Consider the following 19,906-nt stretch of genomic DNA (forward strand, 5'->3'; position numbering starts at 1 on the left):
CCAACCTAAATGATTCTATGATTCTATTTGCATTTGCAAAATAACCTAATTCAGGTACCTCTATGTGTGCTAGTTGGGTAAAGCACAGGTGGCTAAACTTTTATGTCCATAGAGAAAAAAGGCATTTTGAAGGCACAGCTCTTCTAACGTGTTTTGGCCATTTGCCTCAGGATGAGGCAGGTGAATCCTGCCATCAAAGTGTCAAATTGCCACGTTCAGGCAACTGATTTAAGAGTAGATGTCTGCAGGGTAGGTGAAGTCGGCCCCTGAGAGTGTTGGTGGGTGTGCTGGGAGGAGAGAGGCTGTAAAGCCAAAACTATTTTATAATCCTTATCCCAGAGTGTGTTTTGTGTCTGGAATTTCTGAGCTGGGAAAGTAGCTCTGCTTCTTCCCTCACCCCGGCTGCAGGCACAGGCGGGCAGATACAGCTGAGAACTCATACAGTTCAGTAAGTATCTTCCAACAAAGAAAGCGAAAAGTAAAACTTACTGCTGTCCATCTGGCAAATATAGCTTTTGTTATACTGGCAGTCCGTGTTTTCCCAGTACCCTGCTTCATCTACAGAGCTTTTCTTCATTGCAATACAGTCAGTCTAGGGAAAAATTAAAGAAGAAAATGATAGCTGATCAAGTCCAAAATGTCTGGCAAAATAATAAAAATAGGTTTAAGGAGACAATGGCTTGCTTTTCTAATTTTCTGGCTCTTATTTTCATTTACTGTTTCTTGGAAAATAAACTTATTGTATTATATATGTTAAGCAAATGTACTTTCCTTGGCAGATTACTGCAAGAACTCCTATCAATTTATTAAAATTCCTTGGAGTGCACCAGAGCTATTTTTGCTATGCAGTTTATGGTAACCTGTACTGAATTTGTTGAACTTTCATTTGGATTCATACTGTACAAGGAGAAACAATAAAACAAAGTAAAAATCACAGCTAGTGATAATTAATGTTTTCAGTAAAATCTAATTATTCTAATAATTCTAATTTATTCTAGTGGTAATTATAATACATCACCCCTTTTTCTGCAGTTCTAGACTTCTGCAAAGGAATGACAATAAGTATAGACTCTAAACAGGCCTATTAATCTCTAGGTACAGCTTTAAAAACTTGATCTCTGAAATATTATTCAGCTGCCTCTGCTTTAAGCCACTTTAAGGATCCTAGCTGAGAGAGAAGTCAGACTGGTTACACTGTCCTTGACTATGTTATTTAAGTTATGCATTTTCTGATATATTTTTTTTTCTGTTTACCTGTATTGTAATATAATTCCCGTCAACTTTTATGACTTTATCTCTAAATTGGAATTGGCTCGCCCACTTTGAATAGTCAAAAATGCTTCCGTCTGTCCAAAGAAATACGCCGTCATTATTAATATCATTCAGTCCTATCCACGTTTCACTGGCAACATCCTTTAGGTAGAAGGTGAAGAAGGCTATTAAAAAAAAAAAAAAAAAAATCAGGTAAAGAGAGTAGCTGAGGAGTTGCCTTTCTTCAAATTCAGTATAAACCAAAGTTCAAATAAAACAACCATTCAACTTTTAAAAATATTGCTAATATCAGATTCAGTATTGTTACACTATGAGTTAATGGTAAAAGAGAAAAATTACAATGGGTAACAGCTGAAGCAGTTGATTTCATTTAAAAAAAAATGAAGAAAAGTTTTTTACAGAAAAATTATAGAGATTTCTTGGAAATATTGTAGAATTTAGAGCTAGAAGGGACTTCAAAAGGATTAATCAGTCTTGCCCCAAGGCACATATGTCATTTCTGATGGATGTTTTCTTACTTTCTGACTTGAATATCTGTGGACATTTCATTACTATGAACTATAACTATTTATCACATCTTCCAAGGCCATGGGGAACAGATTATTCTGTTCCCTCCACAAGATGCTTTTGCCAAGAGGTGGGAAGTGTCATAATATCTCATTCCATTCTTCTCTCTGGGTCAAGCAGCTCCAGGTCTTCCTTCATAGGTTATGCTATTTACATCTGGAGGCTAGTTTGGCCTCGTCATTAGATGGTGAAATGTCCTGGCTTCATACTTAGCACCAAAAGGTTCAGACGTCGTACCTTGCACTTGCTCATTGTGTATAGAAGCCAGATTTCCCCCTAATTCTATACAAGCACTTCTTGCAGCGTGCCAAGTCAGTCTCTCTTCTTCTCTGAATCCAAATATTTTATAACACTGCAGGGAGAGTAAAGGATTAGACAAAATTTCAGTTATCAAAGTATTAAAACCATTGGTTTTGATTAATTCAGTTCTGGTCCCTGCAGGTAAAGAGCAGCAGATGGGGGATACACTGAGCCAGCAAGAAGGAGACCCAGCTGATCACAGCGATGTGTCTGCAGCACTTACAAACCTGTCCCAAGGCTGTCCAAGGTTAGTGCTGGGCAAGAGCGGGCGACCTCCAAAAGCTTTTGAGGAATTATTTAGAGGAATATTCATTCTTTTTCAGGAATTAATCCAATACTCGTGGGTAGAGATTTCAGGTCATGTTACTGAAAAGTAGACTTTTTGAGGGACTGAAACTATTTCCTGACTGGGAACATAATTTGGGGCAGGCGTCTCTCAGGTCAAGTTCTTTCAATTATATACCACAGACGTAGTGCTAAAGCCTGAGGTTGTGGGAGCACCCAGCACGAGCGGAACAGCATCAGGGAGAAGTGCCCTTTTGTACCATGTATTAGTATCCCATGGGGAGTTTTCCTGAATACCAGTCTAAAAAAATGTTTTGTGGTTGTGTATATTCTGAGGGACAGAAGACGTGTTTTAACTGGCATATGCTGCTTCTCCCTTTTTATGCCCTTTGAATGCATAAAAACTTTTCCTATTGATTGCACTGTGGCATTGATTTGTGGTTTTCATTTGTTGGGTTTTTTTTACGTTCATATGGCCAGATGTACTTTTGCTTAACGTAGCAAAAAACAAAGCTTGCTTGTTTTCTACATTTGATTTGACGTTTCTTGCTGTTTGTGTTACTCAGTTTAAGAATAGTTGTTATGATAGTCGATTACATATGGATAGCGTGACCTTTCATTTTTTCATCTCAGTGTTACTCAGAAAAAGGGTCTTACACTTACAGATAAAGATAATGGAACAGTATATCTGTGCAGTAAGTATGTCTAAAATAAACAGAAAATTCTAGAAACTGAAAAAGTTACTATGGCTAAAGGCATGTGGGCGTTTACAAAAATTATAAACTAAAACATGCAAACTCAACTTTTTTGAGATTTAGGTACAGACTTGACAACATGAAAATTGACTACACTGCTAATTAGAATACCACTCAATAAACTGGTGTATAAGGTGAGAGGATTTATGTAGTGAGACGAAACAGATAGTTGTTTTCTCTACCTATAGCACATCTTCTAAATATGGCTGAGATTTGTTATTGCACCTTATTGTTGAACAAAAGCCAAGTTTCAGGACATCCTCCCAGAGGTGTAATTACAGTAGGAGCAAATCCTGAGTAATTTGAATTGTGCCTTTCACAGATGAAGTTGTTTTTCACAGCACAGCTTATATCTTTCCAAAAGCCTGTAAATAAATGAAATACAGAGAATCACTGTCTGAAACTCTCATACCACCATTACAGCAGTCAGCCCCCGGCGGAATTCATAAAGCACAAATTAAACCTTCCGAAGGCAGGTGAAACAGTTGCCATTTACACTGTTTCCCTAATACGCTCCTCCTTCCTTTGGGGTACATTCGTCTTGAAACCTCAGCATGCTTGGTATGAAAAACCATCAGTATTGTTCAACCGCCTGTTCATGGGGTAGCCCCAAATTTAAATATGTAGCAAGCATTTTAGCTTTTGATGATAAATTTTCAACCAAGTATTTCTCACCAAATTTACTCACCAAAATCTTCTGACATTATCACACAGTTTTCATCATTATTGGCAAAGTTGGGTTCATTTGGAGCCCAGGCAACATAGTTCACTGGGGTCTTATCCAGCCAGCTGGAAAAAACAAGAGGACAGTGGCTGCCGGACAGACATCTCCAGCAGTCCTTTAGTTATAAGGTCTGTAGCTAAAGGGCCAAGCATGGTATTAAGTGTAACCAGAGGGCAAAGGCCCTACACATACTGGAGAGGACTTATCCACAGCATTACTGCTGCTTGGCATCTGGTTAGTACTATGACATTCAAGTCCCATCAGTGTCCCACTTTGCCAGAGGCTGGATCGACAACGTCATACTCGAGGCGAAGGCTTCTTATGGCCTGGAAGAGACTGAAACCCCAAGATCTCACCAATGCACTGCCTTCCCTTTCATCTGAGGAAGGTGTCCTCCTGGAAGCCTTCTACAAACAGATTTCTAAAGCAGGTTGCCTATGAGCAATTTCAGAAAGCTGTTGGGTAAGATGTTGCTCACACTCCTTGCTTCCAGCTCACAGAAATTGAACCACTGGGGTTAGTCTGATTAAACCCTTACATCCATATTTTATCAATATCTCCTGGGCTTTCTCTGTAGCCATTGGAGATCTGGTCAGAATTAATCTCATCCTAAGGCTGATGTCTAAAGTGGATCAGGTAAATAATATCCTAAATTAGCTGCTTCTCTTCACTTCCTACGAAGGGTTGCTTGGGTGTTTAACTCAAGTTCTGTCAGTGCAAGACTTCAAGTGAAATGAATATTAGCCATGAACTTTTTTTTTTTTTCTTAGATTTGGAAGGAAAACACATTGCTCTGCTTAAATATAGAAGAACTTAACACTTCTGATCTGAGACTTCACCTGAAAACTATCCAGAGGTCAGTTGCACAAAAGTTATTAACTTGTAAAATGAAAGCACAAACAAATGCTCCCATAGAGCAAGATGAAATTACCATCATTTGTTATCCATTACCAGTTTTCCTTTACTCACCTGAATTTCTGATCAAAGCTGACAACTAGGCCAATTAAATATGATCTCCCTCTGAGTATTGTGTAAACCTAAACCAAAAGTGATTAACAGTTAAGCACTGAACTCAACACCAAGGAAAAATCTGGAAGCCACTTAACCATTGCTGTGATAATTTTTTTCCTCTTTTTTTTTTTTATTTTTTTTTAAATTTTTTTTTTATTTTCAGGATTTGCGCCTCAGGCAAGAACATTGTAGGTTCAGACCCAGGTTTCAGGCAGGCAACAGGGATATGGGGAACATCCTCAAGTGAGGAAAACACTGGACAGAAAAGCAATAATCACTGTGCTGAACACTACATATCTTCGAAGAGATATGGGGCCTGGGAAGGGGCCTGGGAAGCAGCCTGGGCCTGAACTATCCTTTGCTGCACCTTTAACGTTTGCATGCCTTTTTCCTCTACCTACGAAAAGCAATAGTAATTTATTTACAGGTCCAGAAGAAATATATTGTTTTATATATAAGTAATGTAGGACAATAGCTCAGGCCTCTAGCCTAGCTAAATAGCTAGACTGTTCTCTTTATTTTATCAGCTGTTCTGCTTCAGAATTCAATTATAATTAATAGACTCAGTGCTTACATATTTCCATAGAAATTGTCTTTTGCTTTCATTCTCAATGACCACAAGATCTGCAAAGTTCTTCTGACAAATTCTCCGTGCTTCTTCCATATGGACACGTTCTTTGCTGAAATAGTACTGCTTATTTTCATATATAATCCATCCATCGTAAGTGGCTTTATATTCTGACAGATAAAGAAGCATATATATTACGTTCATATCTGGTCTGTACGAAGTCTGAAAACTATACAGTACATGTTTGCTTGAAAGAGGAAAAATATCCTACCAAGTTTGTAGTGTGGTTCAGGTTTTAGCAGTGTGCCTGTAAAATAGAATATCATCATGAGCAACATTCCAAATACACACACAGAAAAAAAATAATCCAGAGATTTCCTTTATGTAGTTGCAGATGCTTTGTATAATAGAGAAAAAAAATGAAACTATGAATTATCTATCTAATCTAATGCATTTTCAAGATTTTAGAGCACATACCAGTGGATTAAATTTAAAAAAAACCCAAACATATAATTTAGAAACATTTATCTAGTGAAAAATACATTATCTTTAAAGCACACATACTTACCTCCAAAAGCACTGTATTGAACAGTCCAGGATGTGCAGTAAACACTTTGTAGATGAAACTTGAATCGGTTTGAAAATTTATTTAGTATTTTTACTTGCCATGCTATTATTAATTTTTATGACATTCATGGGACTAGAGCCAAACAACATAATCCAACCAATGTATCCAACTTTCAACCTTACCTACATAATAGTAAAATATTCAGAAGTACAGAAAGCTTTAATGCTGGTATTTTGTTAATACCACACCTCATTTCTGATATGTAGATGCCATTTCTCCTATCCTGATGTCTTGGCTGTCACTAGGAAAGTCTGTTTTTAAGAGAGTCCTGGAGAGAGCCAAAGTAGGCTGGGGAGCCAGTAGATACCAAACCCCAGTTTCTTATTACAGGATGGAGCATGAGGAAGCAATTAACCTGTTGCTATTCCCAGAGCCAGCTAAAGCCCCTCAAAGGTAGCTCTGCTTGCTCTTGGGGGCCTGTTATTTTGCTCTTTGCAAGGACCACTAATTCTGTTATTAGCTTTCTCCACTTCTTCTGTGGTTTGATGGAGACAAATATGTTATTAAAGAAATTACAGGAACAGTTTAGATGAGAGATAAGCAAACAAATTAAAAAGCAATTTCAATTTTTCTGTTGGGAGCTTTTAAATATTTTCTGCTTCAGCAGTTAGTACAGAATAGAACTAAAATTATTCACGTATCTTCATGATGAATTTGCATACTTTGCCTTATTTGGATTTTATTTTTTAATCCTAACATAACTATAACATTCCTTGCTTCTCCATAAAAAATGGTATGCCTTAAGTAAATATATGGCTTAAATGAATTTAAGGGATTTAACAGTGCACCAGAAAGGGCTGCACAGGATGTACTACTTTGAGCTGGTATACGGAAGTCAGTGTTTTGATGGTGCGTTTGTATGACTAATCTACCCACAAGGGAACAGTGATTCTTCCTTTTTGGTTAAGCAATTTTTCAATTTTTCAATTGTAGCATAGTGTCTTACTCACTGTTTAAGGATAACAGTTCATTGGCAGAGTCATCAAATATTAGATACACTTAGTGCTTTGTATATAACTGCTTCTCCCTTCCCCTTCCTATTGTGCCTCCTACTAGTTCCCTGTGTGCATCCTATTTCTTTTCATTTCAAGAAGCTTTTAAGAAGCTCCTGCTCCGTGGAGATGCACACAAGTACTGAGTTTACAACCAGGAAGCAGGGATGTAAAAGTAGGACCAAGAAAGCAAAACAAGTTCTTTCATTATCCATTGTCACTTGGGGTCCTCAGCCTGTGAAGCTCCAGTTTCCCACTGGCAGGCACCCCAACGCGTGTCCATCGGGTCCGTGTCAAGCCCTGGCACCAGGTGCAGGAGGCCTGGCGTTAGGGCCCTGCTTTCCACACAAAGCTGGTGGATGCAGGAGTCCTTCAAGGCTACACCAGACTCTACTTTTGATCTCTTTTTCAGGGTTGCCAGTTTCTATAGCAACTGATCCCTCTGGTTCCCATTATTCATTTCACAGTAGGAAGCTTTTTCCTCTTTTGTAGAGGGAACTCTAGTGTCCTGCATCTCCTGGGTAAGCCTGAAGCTGATAGAAATACAGGGAGGAGATAAAAGGAGACGGTATAAGTACCTTTGCCTTGCAAATTTATTCAACCCATGGCAGAAAGAGATAAAGCCAGAGATAAAGTAATAGGGACATCTTTAACTTCCTGCATCTGAGAACAATTGAAATACCTCAATTCATTCCTCTTGCTTTATGTGTTGCCTTCACTGCAAGTGATTTTAAAATGAACAATTCCCAGTATCTTTCTTCTTCTCAATTTGTTTAAATCCATACAACTTGTTTTTGAACTTGGGTTTATTGCTCCAATTAAATGGGGAAGCAATCGTACCTTTTTTTGTTTCACAAATCCAATTAAGTGAATGTTCACAGTACAAGTCATTCCAGCGCATTTGGGGTGATCCATTAAACATAACACAATGTTCGAGTTTGTTATGGTTGTTGGGTTCATCTTCATCCCAGTTCTCATAAATTACCTGTGTCGGAAATACGTCTCAATTACTATGTGATTTCAGCGGAGTGGAAGTAATTGAGGTTGCCATTGTAACACAATTTCAGGGTCTCATCATCTCAAGTACCTTTTTAATGGGATCGATAGGAGTTCAGGTAGGTCTGAGGGGGCTTTGAAAGTCATGCTGATCATCTCACTTTCCCCACCGCTCCCCGGAGAAAGTGTAAAGATTACATGGTATAGAAAAGAATGTGTCTGATGGAGGAAAAACTGACGGGCCAAGGGAGTCGTGTTTATCTTGCTTTGTGAAAGATGGCAACTTCACTCCTCTGTAGTGACATACAGCAGTGCCCAGTCTGGGATGCTGTCAAGATCTAAGAGCACAGGCTGTGGAAGATGGGATATAACGTGGTACCAGGGATGAAACAGAGGCAATTTTGTACTTCCATTAGTGTGCTAAGACACTGCCACCACTGAGCACTGCAGCCACTCAGCTGATGGATAAAGGGCTGCCGTGCACCTGGTGAAGTTTTAAAGAGGTTGGAAAAGAGGCATAAAAAGATGAAAATCTATATATTTGAAAGGACAGGAAGTCAATTAATATCCAGCAAATAAGTACTCACAGGGGAACCATCAATCCAGGCAAATCCTTCATCAGGATTTAAGAGAAACAAGCCGATCCAGAAAGCCTGATTGTGCAGTCCTTTATCCCTAAAATAAATCATATGGTATAGATACATGAGTATAGAAAGAGGGGCCACCATTTAAATGCTGGAAAGCGTGGAAACATACTGCTTCCTGTCACGTCTGAATTGGGAGCTACTCCTTCACCGTTGGCCCATAGCCAGGCTCGCTGCCTGGACTCTTTTCAAGATGATCAGAGGGCTGGAGCACCTAAGCCGTGAGGACAGGCTGAGAGAGTTGGGATTGTTCAGCCTGGAGAAAAGAAGGCTCCGAGGAGACCTTATAGCGGTCTTCTAGTACCTAAAGGGGGCCGACAGAAAAGATGGGGAGGGACTCTTGATCAGGGACTGTAGTGATAGGACATGGGGTAATGGCCTCACATTGAAAGAGGGTAGATTTAGATTGGATATCAGGAAAAAATTCTTTACTGTGAGGGTGGTGAAGCGCTGGAACTGGTTGCCCAGAGAAGCTGCGGGTACCCCATCCCTGGAAGCGTTCGAGGCCAGGCTGGATGAGGCTTTGAGCAGCCTGGTCTAGTGGGAGGTGTCCCTGCCCATGGCAGGGGGTTGGAACTAGATGATCTTGAAGGTCCCTTCCAACCCGAACCATTCTGTGATTCTGTGGGTTTGGTAGTGCTCTGTGTTGGCACAAGACTCGTCACATTTGAATGTAAGTTAAAAGACAAGTGATGTGGCACAGAGTAGCTCAGCCTCCCGTCCCTGTGGCTGCAGGAATTCACAGAGAGAGGTTTTAGCAAAAATAAATCATAAACTGAGAGCTATAATACAATTTAACTAAAGAAAATAAATGAAAATTGTTTTTCAGCTGCCTTGATTTGCTTCTTGGCACTTCCGATGCAGTTTATTTAATAGTTCATGCTATTTATCTTGTCATACCTATGGACCAGATAAAATAGAGTCCTGTTTCATTCACTACATAAAACGAAGATTTCCCTCTGCAAAGATTTCATAGTGTAAAGCAAAGAGACTTAACAGAGAAGTAAGAACATTTTCAGTCTCACAAGACTTTTCTATATAACAGTTTTAAAGCTATTAGAGAAATTAAACCTAGATTCACCACTATGTGAAACAGGGTTGGTTAAATAGCTATATGTTATGTGCCATTGACATTACAGAATACAATCAGAATGTACTGGTCTAATTTTGGGGGAAAATAACAACATAATTTCTACATTGCAGGCAAGACATGACACCTACAGTACCAGCAAAAAACTAAGTAAAATTAATTATTTTTTGATTTCAGGAGTCTTCAGTTTATAGTCAGAAAATTTTCACATTAAGTCCTTGCATTTTGGTTTAGTTTACACACTAACTGAAGGGGTTTTCTGGTGACGTTAATTGAAATATGAATTGCAGCTAGTTAAAAAAAGGCACAGTTAGAGCTGAACATCTTATTGTCTCCCTTTTGGGAGAGGGACTAACATGTACAAAGTTGATCTAATCTGGAGAACAGCCTTGATAACCTGTGATGAAAATTTCAAAAATATCAAAGCCACTTTGAAATATTCAAGATTAATTTTTTTTTTTAAAAAGCAATGTTTCAGGATGGTATTTCCAAATGAAAATTTTAAATTCTAATTTAAAATTATATTGTTTTTATTCACTCAGTTGCCCAATGTGGCATGAATATGAAAAAGAATCATTGTGCAAGTACTCACGATGCTAATTGCCATATTAAAATTTGATCTTCTCTTGTGTTGATCGTGACCAAATTTCCTCCTATTTCTCTACAGAACTCTTCAGCCTCAAACCAAGACTTCTTTTGGTTTCCCTCTCTCACAAAAAACTATTGAAAAAAAAGGGTAAAAACAAATTACTAAATGTGCAAAGTTTGACATATAAGAATATATAACTGACTATGTAATTAAAATCAGTATCACTTTAGCACCCCTTTCCTCTTGAGTGAGACAACATTTGTCAAGACCTATATTAAACATTAGTAATGTAAAGCGTAAGTATTTTTTTTTTCTTAGCATCCTCTATTTTAAAATAAGACAAGAGTAGCATAAAACTCTGAGGAGAACAAAAGGTATCACAAAGTACAGAGAAGAAAAAAATAATTTATAACTTCATTGGAACTTTGACCACTGAAAGGCTCAAAGAAAGATGAAATATCTCAGTTGTAGTATTTTGCAGTAGAAAACAGGAGATTTTTGAGAAATGGAAGGTGGAGGGAAAATCAATAGGTTGGGGTAGAAAAGATAGTATGGATGGAGAAAAGTTTTGCAAGGTGCTGACCCTGGCCAAGGAAGAGATTTTGGTATGGTGGTGCAAGCATACAAGTAGTGCCGCTTTCTACTATGAAGTACACACGTACTTCAAGTAAGCAACTGGGTGCTTGACATTTTGAGGAAAGAGTAATCAACGATTTGGTAGCTGGCAGAACCAATAATGTTAGTAACAATAATTGAGTGTGACACAGAAATTGAGACCTTCCCAACAGGCAGGGAGTCTCAACAGAGAAAGTGAGCGGATACTTAAGTAAAGACCTGGAGGACCAATGTTGCGTATTTACTTTTCCTTGATCTATTTTGTGTTTTCTTTACTTTTTTTTTTTCTTTTCAAAACTGAGACTTTTAAAGGCATTTTTATCTAAATGAAGAGAATGCACAAAACCTTTACTTTCCGAAGTGTCACCAATATCAAACTGAACCTGGATCTAAAAGTATCACTAAAAGTATCACGTGCTGTGTGAGAAAAGGCTAGCAGAGGGCCAGGTATGGAGTCTCAATACTGTTTTTCTAAAGTCCCGAATCCCTGGAAGTAAATAAATTAGGTGAGGTTCTCACCTGGCATTTAAATAAAAGAAAGCATAATTCTAGCACTCTATTTTTGTGGTTTCAAGTTTTTAATTGTTTACTTTCATGATATTTGATGGATTTGTCTCAGGGGTTTTTGCACTCGAATACCGTGGATAAGATCATTCCCAAAAAAGGATCAGCACTTGGATCCCTGAGTACTACAGTGACCAAGTCACCAGCTCCCCCATGCTGGGGCTCACAGGGAAGGTAGACACACGCTTACTTTGAAGCAATAGCCTGGTCGGGAGGCTTCATCCCATCCTTCGGCACAGGCGGCTGTGGGGACCTGTACTGGAGGAGCAGAAGGCGACACTCCCATTGCCCGCTGTTTGCAAAGAAAATTTGCTGTCTTCTCACAGCTGACAACATCCCATAATCCAGCTGCAATTCCAGTTGCCATGGCAACACAGCCTTGCTCTTTTCCTTTGTGATATGGAAAATAAATTAGTAAAACAATAGACTTAATTACTCTCTAAGTTATGAGACCTTTGCTTTTATTCATAGAAAATTATGAAAAGGAAGATGCAGATTATGCAGATTAAAAACACCCTGGATGTAAAATTATTTTGAATACCTCCTGCCATAGCTTAGATATGGGCTGATGAGTCTTACAAACACACTTTTGCTAAAAATGGAGATTTGCAGCTTTAGAATACAAATCTTCCTTACAATGGAATCATAGAATCATTTAAGTTGGAAAGGACCTTTAAGATCATCAAGTACAACTGTTAACCTAACACTGCCAAGTCCCCCACTAACCCATGTCCCTAAGTGCCACATCTACACATCTCTTAAATACCTCCATGGAGGAATGGGGACTTAACCACTTCCCTGGGCAGCCTGTTCCAATGCTTGATAACATTTTTGGTGAAGAAATTTTTCCTAATATCCAACCTAAACCTCCACTGGCGCAACGTGGGGCCATTTCCTCTCATCCTATCACCCTCCTTCCAGATAGTTAGAGAAGGCAATAAGGCCTCATCTCAGCCTGCTTTTTTCCAAGCTAAACCACCCCAGTTCCCTCCACTGCTCCTCATAAGACTTGTGCTCTAGACCCCTCACCAGCTTGGTTGCCCTTCTCTGGACATACTCCAGCACCTCAACGTCTTCCTTCTAGTGAAGGACCCAAAAGTGAACACAGTATTCGAGGTGCAGCTGCGCCAGTGCTGAGTACACGGGGACAGTCACTTCCCTAGTCCTGCTGGCCACACTATTTCTGATACAAGCCAGGATGCTGTTGGCCGCCTTGGCCACTTGGGCAACCTGCTGGCGCACATTCAGCTTGCTGTTGACCAGCACCCTCAGGTTCTTTTCCATTGGGCAGCTTTCCAGCCAGACTTCCCCAAGCCTTGTTGAACCTCATACCAGCCCCATAGACTTGTGTGTGTCTAGGTGGTTTAGCAGGTCACTAACCATTTCCCCTTATCTTGCCATCCCAGGGAAATCACAGGGCAAATCGCACTTGATTTTTTTACATATGTAGCAGATGGTCTGACAACTTCTTTGGGGTTCCAAATAATTCAATTTCAGGAAGGCTGATAGCAAGCGCAATGAATTTTTTTTAAGGCATATCTCGTGAGCATGTGTGAAGGTCAGAGTTCCCATGTAGATCCTAATCTGTTTTGTTGAAACGCAAAACAGCTGGACATTTGCTGCTTATTTCTGACATAGGCAAGTTGTGGGTTAAAAATCTTTGTCCATAATAATTTTTCTCAATCTTATGAATTGTTGTTAACTGGTGTTAAAAAGTTGAAAAAAATGAGACCATAGACCTTGTTAACTCGTGCACAGTATTCCCTTCAGTCTGGCCCATAAACTACCTGGTTTTGTACAACTTTGCAGGAGATTGAATTACACAACACCTGACACACAGCTGTGGCTGCGTTTGTTACAGTGGTGCCAAATACAAGGTCTGATGGTGTTGGCCACCTACAGCTCAAAGCACAAAAGAAAGTGCCTACTGTAATTTCTAACACCAGGGGATGGAAAGCAGAAACCCACATGAATTCCAGCTGCACTCCAGTCACAAGGGTTGAGCCCATGCAGAGCTTACCTGGCATTGCTGTGTTCCAGTGTGTGAAGAGAGGAGTTTCACCACTGGTCCACCTGAATGTCCCTTGTTCTTCTGTGTTGGAGAGACCGATCCAGAAGTACTTTTCAGACCTCAGCCCCGTCAAGCTAATCAGAAAGGCTTGCTCATTTCTGAAGTGGAAAACAGTGTTCATTCACAACCTATTACCTTGCAATATTAATCTAAGTGGTACAAACAGAGATATTGCTATCATGCTAGCATGATCCCAGGGCAATAGCTCCTCAGTGAAGTTTGGTCAAAAGTTGGGCAAGCTTTTAAGTGTGGTCAAAAGAATTTGCTGAGGGACAACTTTCTCCTTTCAGCTGAAGGCATCTCCTTTCTGCCCAGTTCTGTGAAATGTTGCAAATCGCTGCTCACTTGGGCATCTAGTTATATTCTACTATTTTCCTTGTCTTTCCAGATCTTCGAGGTGCCTCAAGCAGACCACCAAGTCAGGACCAAACTGCCAGCTTTGCTACCCATCACCTCTGAAGGCAGTCACATTCCTCAGAGGCCATGAAGCCTGCAAAGCCTGACTGAGGTACGAGTAGGTTGGAGATGATACGTTCTGCCTGTGGTGGGGCAGGCCCTGGAGAAGATTCCCTATATATTTTCAGAATGTGGCTTAGAAGGTAGTTCAGGAAAATATTTTTTGTTAAGGCTTTCCTATCATAATGAGATAACACCCATCAATAAATAGATGAAAATTGTAGCAACTACTTTCCAACAGAAAAGGAACCCCAAAATAACACAGAAGCTGCTTTAATTAGGAATTGAAAGATAAGCAAAAGCTTTTTAACTCAAGAACCCCCAAAATTTGAAAACTGTTTTAATAGATTAAGTAGCATATCCTAAAACATTGAATCTTCTTTTTTCCTGCATGGATAATTTCTTTTTGGCTTACTACTACAAAAATTTTGAGAAGTGCTGATAAAGCACTTTGAAGAGTTCAAAAAAATGGACATTTTTTTCAAATTTCCCCATCAGAAGCACTGATTCTGAAGTATAAAAAAAGGTATTCTCCTACCTGCTTTCCACTGTAGCTAGATAAGCTTTGCTCAGTTCACATGTCTTATTTGCTTCTGAGAACGTTAAAAGTGCAGAGCCCACGAAATAACAGTGAAAACCATATCTTTTCCAACCCTGTGACAAACATAAGGTTCTTAATGTGAAATTGAAAAAGAATTCAATATAGAAATTAGCTCTGCTCTTTTGTGTGTAAATATTCAATGTTAAATTTTTTGCAAGTAAGCTTAAAAATGAGATGAGACTGGGCTGCTCTGCTAATAACCAAAAGCTTTTGTTGCTGTTTCCTCCTACAGAAGGCCTTTTTATTTAAAGGATGACATTGAGGTCGTAGTTTTCATCCCTTTTATTTGTACGTGACTTTTCGAGGAAAATTGTGAGTGTGCTATTTGTTATGCAAACTGCACCGTAAAGAGCCTGCGATTCATTCAGGGGGGAGCTGCAGCTCCAGCCTTCTGGAGCAGAGGGATCTGACATAATGAAATACAAAACCATTGCAATATGGAAGTGAATTCACACACAAGCCCAGCTCCCCAAAGCTGCCCCTGCCATCCCTAATTTAATGGGTGAGGAGACTTTCTGAGCCAAGAGGAATCCAGTCAGGGCTTGTTTGTGGGGAGGGTAGAAAGGAGGAATAAGAGTAAAACGTCCCTGCTTCTTCCTGCTCTTAGAGAGATGTAGATATAATGGTTTTCTGAAAAGGTCAATTCTGGAAAAATTACTCATTTGGAAAAAAATAACCTGCTGATATCACTCAAAGGACAACTAAGTAGTCCATTTTGGTAGGACCACGGTATGGAAAAGCTGATCCTTTTCTGTTTTGAAATCGTTTTCTTTCTTTTATGGTTATTATATAGTAAGGACTTTATAAGGACTTTATAAATACTTTAGATAGACAGCAGATATGAGAGAAGAAACAAAGTGGCTTTTGGTAATTTTGCATGTGTTGTTAGGCTAAGAGCATAAACACAGAGAATAGTGGTGAAATTATGATTTAAAAGATATATGTAATTTTGTCACAGAGTGGCTCCGTCTGGGAATGGAGGGAAAGGCAGTATTTCTGTACCTGTAAATGAATTGACTTTCTTGAGTATTTCAGAGAAAAAATGAAAAATGCACATGTATCAGTAAAATGCTAGTAGGAAAAGACTAGGTTTCTTCAAGAGTAGGTTTTCTGGAAGGTACAAACACAAAGACTCTAAAAGAAGCAAGAACCAGTAATTAATTCCTGTTCATTTTTCTCAACATAATTAATTTATGAGAGAGCATTTACTTTCTGGCAGCCTGGGTCCTCAATTGTCTCCTTTTCAGAGGACTGTGACGAAGGCTTCTTTTTACAGATGTAACCAAGCTGCTTATCACAAACATCAGTTGCCCAGTATCCATCCTACAATAGCAGGGAGAAGAAACAAACGTAAAAAAAAAAGGGCATTGATAAACATAGGAAAACTAGTGTTTTTGTCTTTCTTCACTAGAAGGCCCACTGAAATATGTTACCTAGGAAGGCTATAGGATCATTGCTGGAGATCTATTTATTAAGGAAAAATAGACACATCTGTCAGAATTGGTTTAAGATTCATTTGATGCTGTTTTGAAATTAAAGAAAAAAATAAATGACGTCTTCAAGTCTCAGTATTACTTGCTATTTCTATCTATTTCATGAGAGGTTTTGTAAAGATACATCTCATCTGGTCTGCATTTTGAGCAGTATTATTTCACCACACTTCTGGCAAAAAGGTCAGTGAAACTGAAATAATGCACACCTGAGCGTGTTGCTGCAAACCTAACTATTTTATCCATCAAGGAGAAGACTCGGAAAATGAGTAATTTCTTTTAAAAAAGGAATTATGCAAAAAATAAAATTTAAATCAGAGCTTTTTTTCACCATAAAATCTGGGGAAAATTCTATTGGCGCTTAACACCGATAATGTTCTACGATATAACAGTTCCTTCAATAATAGTATTGAAATTTAAAATTCATGACACTTTTTGTGTGTATGCGTGTGCATGCCCAGGCGTGTAAACGTGTCTAAAAACCCAGACAACCATGTATTGCAAGAAAATAAAGTACGTGGGTCAAGCAGTCGGAAATACTATAGGATTTTAGGTATTTGACAGGTAGGTGTAAGTGCTCTCTTTATGTCACAGCTGGTGCCGGGGCTCCACGCCTCAATGCCAGCTCTCAATGAAGTGACACTGAGGGACGTAATGGTCTATCGGATTGGAAATTGAGTCATGCAAATAGCATCTGTGATAAACACACAATGCATTAACTAGTTCATCCCCAGTCCTGTCCCAGAGCTATAACGTTTTTTCATTGCTGCAGAATCAGAATGAATCTGATGGAAAAATTCCGGATCAGACTTTTCACCAGATAAGAAATTTCAAAAGGTAGCACTAGCAAAATGCTACCTCTCTATTTCTGATCGCTCCTGTCCTCTGAACATGTCGTCTGGTTGATGCCAGCTTTATGGGGAAAACTATTTTAAGTTAATATGAAAAATTCCTCCTGAATAAGTATATAATGGCAAGTGATTTCAGACTGAGGGAGTTATTAATTTGCATTACTATAAAACGACTGCATGGTTATACCTGCCCCTTCATGACAACGCAGTCCTCCCCACCGTTTGTGTAGGTGGGATGCCTGCGCTGCCATTTGGTGAACGTCACAGGAGTCCCGTCACTCCACTCGAAATAGAAGTGAGCCTTCAGGTCATTCAGACCCAGCCATAGCTCTTCTGTCGGCTCTGAAGCATGGAAAGAAATAGATTTCGTAACAGCCCACTATGCAATACGGTGAACGTTTTCACACCCAGAACAAACAGGGACTGAAAAATTTGGGATGTGGTACATGAGAGGTGGTTTTCATGCCTTAACAAAAATGCTGATTTCCTCTCAGATCTGCAGTAAGAGAAATCTTGGTCTGTACTGAAAACGCCTCAGATTCCATCCAGAAACACTGAGTTTAATAAACATAAGGCTCCTTATGGCTGGCAGAAGATTTTTACAAACTTTCTGAGTATCTGTGATTCAGAACAGCAAAGTGGCCCCTAGCGTGGAGGGTGGGACAGTGGGTGTCCCACCTGTCAGGAGATCATACTGAGCCCAAGCCATGAAGACATCTGCCAATACTCTCCTTAATGGGGAAGCACTGGGGGGCTAGTAATGGCCCATCAGGGGTGTTCACCAAGTCCAGCATGTGCAGCAAGTGTCGGGACTGGTTACTACAGATACAAGGAAAATCAGAAGTGAAAAGATATTATTTTCTTACAAGGATATAAAGCAAGAGGTTAACCTCCGCGGGAGGTTTTGATCTCAGCAAGAAGTTAAATTTCTTACAGGTTTGGAGCTCAGTTCTGAAGATATTAAACATAGAGTAAAGGTGTCAAAAGTGTGATTTTTAGAGATCTTTATGTCTCTCTATTTTTTTCTTTTTCCCACTTCATAAGATTTTACAATGTAGAATATTTCTTGATAAATATAAACACACTTCTATGTTTATGCAACAGCAACAACATAAAAGAATACGGTAAGTTAGATTTAGCCTTCCACTTGTGACATTTCAGAAAAAAAAGGATTAATATTTAATATGAAGCCCAGCTTTTATGTTACAGATGGGGCAAACAAAATACAGGTCTACATATATACTCACTGTAACCAAGCTGTGACACTAGAAAGCTCTGTTCAGCAATGTTGTGGACACTTGCCAAATCTCCATCTTGCCTGTTACATGAAGTCAGAGCATCTTTCCATATTTTGTGTTCTCGTTGAATGCTGTAGCAGTGGCCTGCGTATGGCCACCAACCATCTGTGCACTTAATAGGTCTCAATTCGTCTAAAATTAAAGCACAGTTTTTCAGAGTAATTTTGCAAGAGGAAAATAAAGGACACTAGAATAAGGTCTCTCGAGCACTCTTTACAAAAGTGGGACTATATGAATAGACATAAAGCTGTAGTTAGAAATGCAAATGCATTCAAATGAAAACCAAATATCATCAAGTCACAGGATGCTAAATATGCAAATAGAATGATGTCTCAAGCAAAGAATCATTGAAAAATGCCCACATTGTGTCAGAGATGCAATTTGAAATAATACTCTGGGAGCAAAGAGAGACTAGAGCAGACGTCATCTTCTCCCCCCTGGCCCCCGGAGCACCTGGGTGCCTGTGCCGTGGTCCCCCGTGCTGCCTGCGGTGGCTGACATGAGCCACCTGTTCATGAGCTCCTGTTCAATATCGTGTTGCAAACACACATATAATTTTCAAATATGAAAAGCAAGAAGTAATTCTTTGGTCACTGCAGGTCAGTAAGCAGTGCAAATCAGTGCAGAGCTGGTAGTTTTCTCTTCATGTTAACTCAGTGGCTTTTTCATTACTTAGATTCCTAAATATCTTTAAAAGCTTACCTTAAGCTTGCTTTAAAAATTTTTCTTTTTAAGGTTACTGCTGGAATGAAAGTTCTCTGAAATTGTGTCTGTCCATTCTTTAATTTAACTACTTCTTTAGAAGTAGCTTTTAAAGCATTCCCAGATGACAGCCTCCAGCAGATCCCTCCTGCATGTGGCATGTTCATAGCCACGGTGTGTCATTGATGCTGGGGGTGGGGGTGGCCACAGATGAAATGTAGCCTGTGTGAGTACTGCTGCTCCTCCTGCTCTGCTGGTATGAACCCACTGCATTGTGTGCTGTTGCCATCAGAGGAGCATTTTTTGCATGAATATTAAAGTAACTGCAGTTATCCGTTTGGAGCAAATGAGAAGCATAAAATTCCTACTGTATTTATGCAAATTTGATTGCTGGCACTGGTTAGTGTGGAAAAGCAGCTTATATCTGTCTTGCAAGAATGAATGATAAAGTGATGGAACAAAATAATAATATTCTTCTATGAATGGTTAATATACAATGGGAGGACAAAGACAATACATAAAAGTCTGAGAATGCATGTATAGCTGTGTTTTTCAAAGGTTTCTATCATCTTGGTTGAAAAATAACATTGCATACCTTTTATAGTTTGCAGATCTTTACAGGTTGGTCTTTCCAGAAGTCAAAGAAAAATCTTTCTTTTTATTTGACTAACCTACCTTTGGGTACGATGCCGGACTTCGAACTGAGGTTTCTCTTTTTACAAATGTATCCGAGTCTCTGGTTACATGCTTGGTTTTCCCATTTAGCATTCCTTCTGGGATTCATCACTCCACAGATTTTCCCAGGGAATAGCAAAGGACTTCCTTTGAGTAAGAGAG

General features: G+C 39.3%; 1 protein-coding gene across 1 annotated transcript in view; it reads right to left on the reverse strand.

Moving 5' to 3' along the window:
• Positions 1 to 19,906, reverse strand: part of LOC134511163 (macrophage mannose receptor 1-like) — a 39,511-nt gene that overhangs the window by 14,565 nt on the left and 5,040 nt on the right. Inside the window, exons 5-22 of the mRNA XM_063324724.1 lie at positions 19,745 to 19,891; positions 18,317 to 18,499; positions 17,257 to 17,411; positions 15,938 to 16,051; positions 14,666 to 14,781; positions 13,621 to 13,769; positions 11,791 to 11,990; positions 10,425 to 10,552; positions 8,686 to 8,773; positions 7,943 to 8,087; positions 5,754 to 5,789; positions 5,489 to 5,652; positions 4,873 to 4,940; positions 3,868 to 3,968; positions 3,405 to 3,544; positions 2,077 to 2,191; positions 1,255 to 1,436; positions 490 to 592 (exon numbers count right to left, since the gene is read on the reverse strand). Coding sequence (XP_063180794.1) covers positions 490 to 592; positions 1,255 to 1,436; positions 2,077 to 2,191; positions 3,405 to 3,544; positions 3,868 to 3,968; positions 4,873 to 4,940; positions 5,489 to 5,652; positions 5,754 to 5,789; positions 7,943 to 8,087; positions 8,686 to 8,773; positions 10,425 to 10,552; positions 11,791 to 11,990; positions 13,621 to 13,769; positions 14,666 to 14,781; positions 15,938 to 16,051; positions 17,257 to 17,411; positions 18,317 to 18,499; positions 19,745 to 19,891 — 2,334 coding nt within the window. The remainder of the gene's footprint in view (positions 1 to 489; positions 593 to 1,254; positions 1,437 to 2,076; positions 2,192 to 3,404; positions 3,545 to 3,867; positions 3,969 to 4,872; positions 4,941 to 5,488; positions 5,653 to 5,753; positions 5,790 to 7,942; positions 8,088 to 8,685; positions 8,774 to 10,424; positions 10,553 to 11,790; positions 11,991 to 13,620; positions 13,770 to 14,665; positions 14,782 to 15,937; positions 16,052 to 17,256; positions 17,412 to 18,316; positions 18,500 to 19,744; positions 19,892 to 19,906) is intronic.

This window comes from Chroicocephalus ridibundus, chromosome 2 (assembly GCF_963924245.1).
Source record: "Chroicocephalus ridibundus chromosome 2, bChrRid1.1, whole genome shotgun sequence".
NCBI lineage: Eukaryota > Metazoa > Chordata > Aves > Charadriiformes > Laridae > Chroicocephalus > Chroicocephalus ridibundus.